Genomic DNA, 4,506 nt, shown 5'->3' with positions numbered 1-4,506 from the left:
TTTGAAAGGGTCACATCTGCCAGCGTGCCGGTTGCTCTATCGCCACGCTTTTGTGGATCTATCGGCACGCTTTTTTTGTTGGCACGCTTTTATTTCTTGATACGCTTAAAAGCGTGGCCATAGGTCTTAACTTATAGGTACGCTTAAAAAGCGTACCGAAAAGTGCACATATCGCCACGCTTTTGGAAGCGTGTCCAATGAGGTGGTTTTGGCTACACTTCAAAAACGTACCGATATGGGAAGATATAGCTACGCTATTTAAGCGTGCCAATAGGGGAAGGTATGGCTACGCTTTTTAAGCGTGCCGGTAGAAGAAGATATGGCTACGAGAAGATATGGCCACACTTAAAAAGCGTGCCAATAGTCGAAAATATTACTATAAGTTGGATCAAAATACTTATGGCTATACTTGCCTATAAATCTTCCTAATTAAATATTGCAAAATTAATATATAATTTTAAATCATAGTTTGAATTATTAATTTAAACAAAGAAAATTTTTTTATATAATTTTAAATTAACCAATCCAACATACATAAACTTTCATCATATTTGTTAACAAAAAAATAAAATTTATTATTTAAAAAATACAACATACACATCATCAAAGTTGCAATAAAAGAAAAAGTCAAAATTTGTGATTTGAAGAACAAGAAAACTATTCTTGTGTGAAGACCAAAGCAGCTTTGGCTCATTTACACCTTTCACAAATTCTGATGAGTGACTCCACACCTTCCTCATCAATGACCAAAACCACTGTTTCAGTTGCCTCCTTAGCTAAAGCTTGATCCTCCTATAATATAAAATAAATAAAATCAAATTATGCATTCAAAGAACAACTTCTGCTCCACTAATAAAAGAAATTCTCTTTACAAGTCATTATCAATTAATGGCATATACCAGAATTACTTAAGAGTTAGCATTATAACATAAAGTTTAATCTCTAGTGTCATTTCTTTACCACCTACGTTGCTCAACTAGTATATGCCATGGGAACTACCAAAATTCTAGTATTTTTCGGCAATTTATTTCTGTTGAAACTTTGTCAGAGAAATACTGACAGAACATGTGGTTAGAAGAATATTTTTACATTCCTAGGAATTTTACACCAAAAATCTTACATCAGAATGATCTTACAATATAAGATTCCCAAGAATATGAAAACTTTTCATGAACTACACACCTCTTGACAGTTGACAATAATGGTTTTATTGTAAATGGGTAGGGGATAAATTCAATCTATTATAGTCTGTAAACTCATATTATTCATGTTTCACAAACGTTTAGAAAAAGAAAAAAATACTCAATGAAGATGGTTCAAACGAATTTTAATTGCAGGGTTAATTTCTGACCTCAAGAGCTTTTTCTTCATTGTACATAAATTTCGGAAGTTTCTTCATGATTTCTGTACTGTCAGCTGCAGCCAGTGCCCTGCTTATCTGGACAGTTCATAACACACAAGCCAAAGATAAATATTTATATGCCTTTAAACTCATTACACGGTCATTTTTAAGTTAAAAACATCATATAAAATACTGCTCAACAGCAATTCATAAAAGGTTCATGTAAAAACATATATATGACCATAGCAGTTTTATGACACCGAAGGGAGTCAACATATAGAGTCAATTCGGTACAAATGTGCTGATAGAAAACGAAGAAATCACACTGAATTTGATGCATGTATAGTTATTCATGTTTCACAAACGTTTAGAAAAAGAAAAAAATACTCAATGAAGATGGTTCAAACGAATTATAATTGCAGGGTTAATTTCTGACCTCAAGAGCTTTTTCTTCATCGTACATAAATTTCAGAAGTTTCTTCATGATTTCTGTACTGTCAGCTGTAGCCAGTGCCCTGCTTATCTGGACAGTTCATAACACACAAGCCAAAGATAAATATTTATATGCCTCTAAACTCATTACACAGTCATTTTTAAGTTAAAAACATCATATAAAATACTGCTCAACAACAATTCATAAAAGGTTCATGTAAAAACATATATATGACCATAGCAGTTTTATGACACCGAAGGGAGTCAACATATAGAGTCAATTCGGTACAAATGTGCTGATAGAAAACAAAGAAATCACACTGAATTTGATGCATGTATAGTTAAGTTGCTGGGATCACATCTGATTCGAGTAATACATAAATTGGATTAAAGTAAAAGGGACTGCAGTGTGTTCTTTTTCCTGACTAAATTTAGCAGAATGTATATATAACTTCAAAAGGAGAGTAGAGTTTTAAAGTGCACTCTTAACTTCACTAGAATGCTGGAACTAGAAGGGGGCAATATGTCCCCTAAAACAGAGAAAACATTACCAAATTGACACATTCACAAACAGTATTGAATCATTGCACAACTTTTAAAAAGAGAGAGTATCTTCAATAGCAAAACAAAATATTCCATTTCAGCTTCCGCTTGGAACAGGAATGCAATTATTATTATTAAACATGCTAACCCCCTTCATAATTCTCAAAAGCCAGGTAACTAGAAAAGTGCTTCTGGAACGTTATAATAGCTTATTCCATAAAGATATAATTATTGCAAGGAGGGAAAAAGAAAAATAGTGACTATCCTTCAATCTTCCCATCCATTAGCTTCTTGGGTTCAAATCAATTTTTTTCTCAGTTACTAAACATCTTTATGGTTATGGTTCGACTCCAAGGCCTAGAATACTCAATAATACTTTACACTCAGACCAGTGTGCACACAGGGTTATTTTTTGGGGTTAGCTGTGTTAAGTGTCCAACACAAATAACTCAATCTGATTAATTCAACAAATATACACAGGAAATAGAAATAGAGACAAAATGCTCAACAATCTATTCCATTTAATACAAATAGTAAAGCTACCAAAGAGAATCACTTTTGGTTGATTCCATTAAAGCAATGTCCAAGAATCTTACCCCAGGGCTCCATTGCACTGAATTTATGTCCATATCATGGGACTTTTCCTTCTTCAGCAGCAACTTGCACAGAGGACCATCCACCTATGTCATATACAAACAGCAAATTAGGGTCAAATTTACATTGAAGCACACATAATAGCAATAAGAAATAACACAAATAGTGAAACAGACTCAAACTCAAAATAGTTAACATCAAATTCCATTGAAGAACACATAATAGCAGCATTGCATTGAGATGCTCCTCAAAATAGTGAACATCAATCTGCACTGCATTGCTCACACACATTTAATCAAACACATGGTGGGCAGTAACAGTGGCAGTGACAGAGTCTAAATAAAGAAATGAAAGAAACCTCAAGGGTTGAGGGCCGAGTGAGGGATAGGCAGCGATAGACAGCGCCGATTGAGGGAGGACACGCCGAAGGACCAGCGCCGACGGAGCAGCGCCGACGGGGTAGCGCCGATGGAAGGTTGCGAGAGAGGGTGCGAGGTTGCGAGATGAAGTAGGCCAAAGCTACGCACAGCAAAATGGCGCCACCAAAGCCAACGGTGCGAAGGATGAGCGACTGGTTGGGGAACAAATAGAAGATTAATATCAAATTAAACACAGCAAAACCAATTTAATAACAGAACCATAACAAATAGAAGATTAACAGAGAGAAGAGAGGTCTAGAAGATATAAAAAACAGAGTAGTTAAAAGGAGAATTTCACAAACCCAGGAATCAGGAAGAACGACAGTGGCGTTCACGGGACGGGGAGGACAGCAACGTTCACGGGACGGGGAGGACAGCGATGGTCACAGGACGGGAGAGTAGGACGCAGACGCAGATGTTCACAGGATGGAGACGACACGACGAGGAACACACTCCAGAAGTGCGAGTCTGCGATGGCGTGTGCGAAGGGGATTCTGTGCGACGGCGATTCTGGGAGTGAAGAGAGTGATGGAAGAGAATTAAGAAAGGCAGATAAGAGAGCGAGAGAAGAGACTTAGGGTGTTAGGGTTCCAGTGAGGGGAGGGTGATTTTACATTTAGGGTTCGACAGAGAGAGGGTTAGAGGAAAGGCATGGGTGTGAAGGTCTGGGTTAGAGGAAAGGCATGGGTGATAAACCATGAAGATGGAGATGTTGTTTGAGGATGATGACGGCGTGGGTAATTTTTAGGGATTTTTTTGTGAGTGGATCACTTTTAGGGTTAAAATTAGTGTGTGATGTTGTTTGGGTTAAAATTGAAAGCTAAGAAAAAAAATGTTAAGTGTGGAAAAAAATTGGGTGGAAAACTAAATTTTTGGGGAGGGAACTCTATCGGTACGTTTCTTGTGGGGTGCCAAAATATATAAAATATGGGCACGCTTTACAAGCGTGCCAGTTGTCCTCTATGGCCACGCTTTTTAAGTGTGACAAAAAGAAAAGGTGGCCAAATTTTTAATTAGTGGGCACCCTCGTAAAAGCGTGCCCATTGCCCTCTATCGCCACGCTTTTCAAGCGTGGCAGTAAAAAAGCGTGGCCAATTTTCATGTTAGTGGGCACCCTCGTAAAAGCGTGCTGATTTCCCTCTATGGCCACGTTTTTCAAGCGTGGCAAAAAAAAGC

The 4,506-nt window shown here is 37.4% G+C and overlaps 1 protein-coding gene across 1 annotated transcript; it reads right to left on the bottom strand.

Moving 5' to 3' along the window:
• Positions 1-481: 481 nt before the first annotated feature.
• Positions 482-4,218, bottom strand: LOC114927633 (uncharacterized). The gene is made up of 6 exons (XM_029297927.2): positions 3,633-4,218; positions 3,270-3,482; positions 2,914-2,997; positions 1,779-1,865; positions 1,352-1,438; positions 482-792 (listed from the first exon to the last, which is right to left on the bottom strand). The coding sequence occupies exons 3-6, from the start codon at positions 2,944-2,946 to the stop codon at positions 691-693; spliced, it is 309 nt and encodes a 102-aa protein (XP_029153760.1). The 5' UTR covers positions 2,947-2,997; positions 3,270-3,482; positions 3,633-4,218; the 3' UTR covers positions 482-690.
• Positions 4,219-4,506: the final 288 nt, after the last annotated feature.

Source organism: Arachis hypogaea, chromosome 4, assembly GCF_003086295.3.
Source record: "Arachis hypogaea cultivar Tifrunner chromosome 4, arahy.Tifrunner.gnm2.J5K5, whole genome shotgun sequence".
Classification (NCBI taxonomy): domain Eukaryota; kingdom Viridiplantae; phylum Streptophyta; class Magnoliopsida; order Fabales; family Fabaceae; genus Arachis; species Arachis hypogaea.
This window is presented reverse-complemented; position numbering and strand designations above follow the sequence as displayed.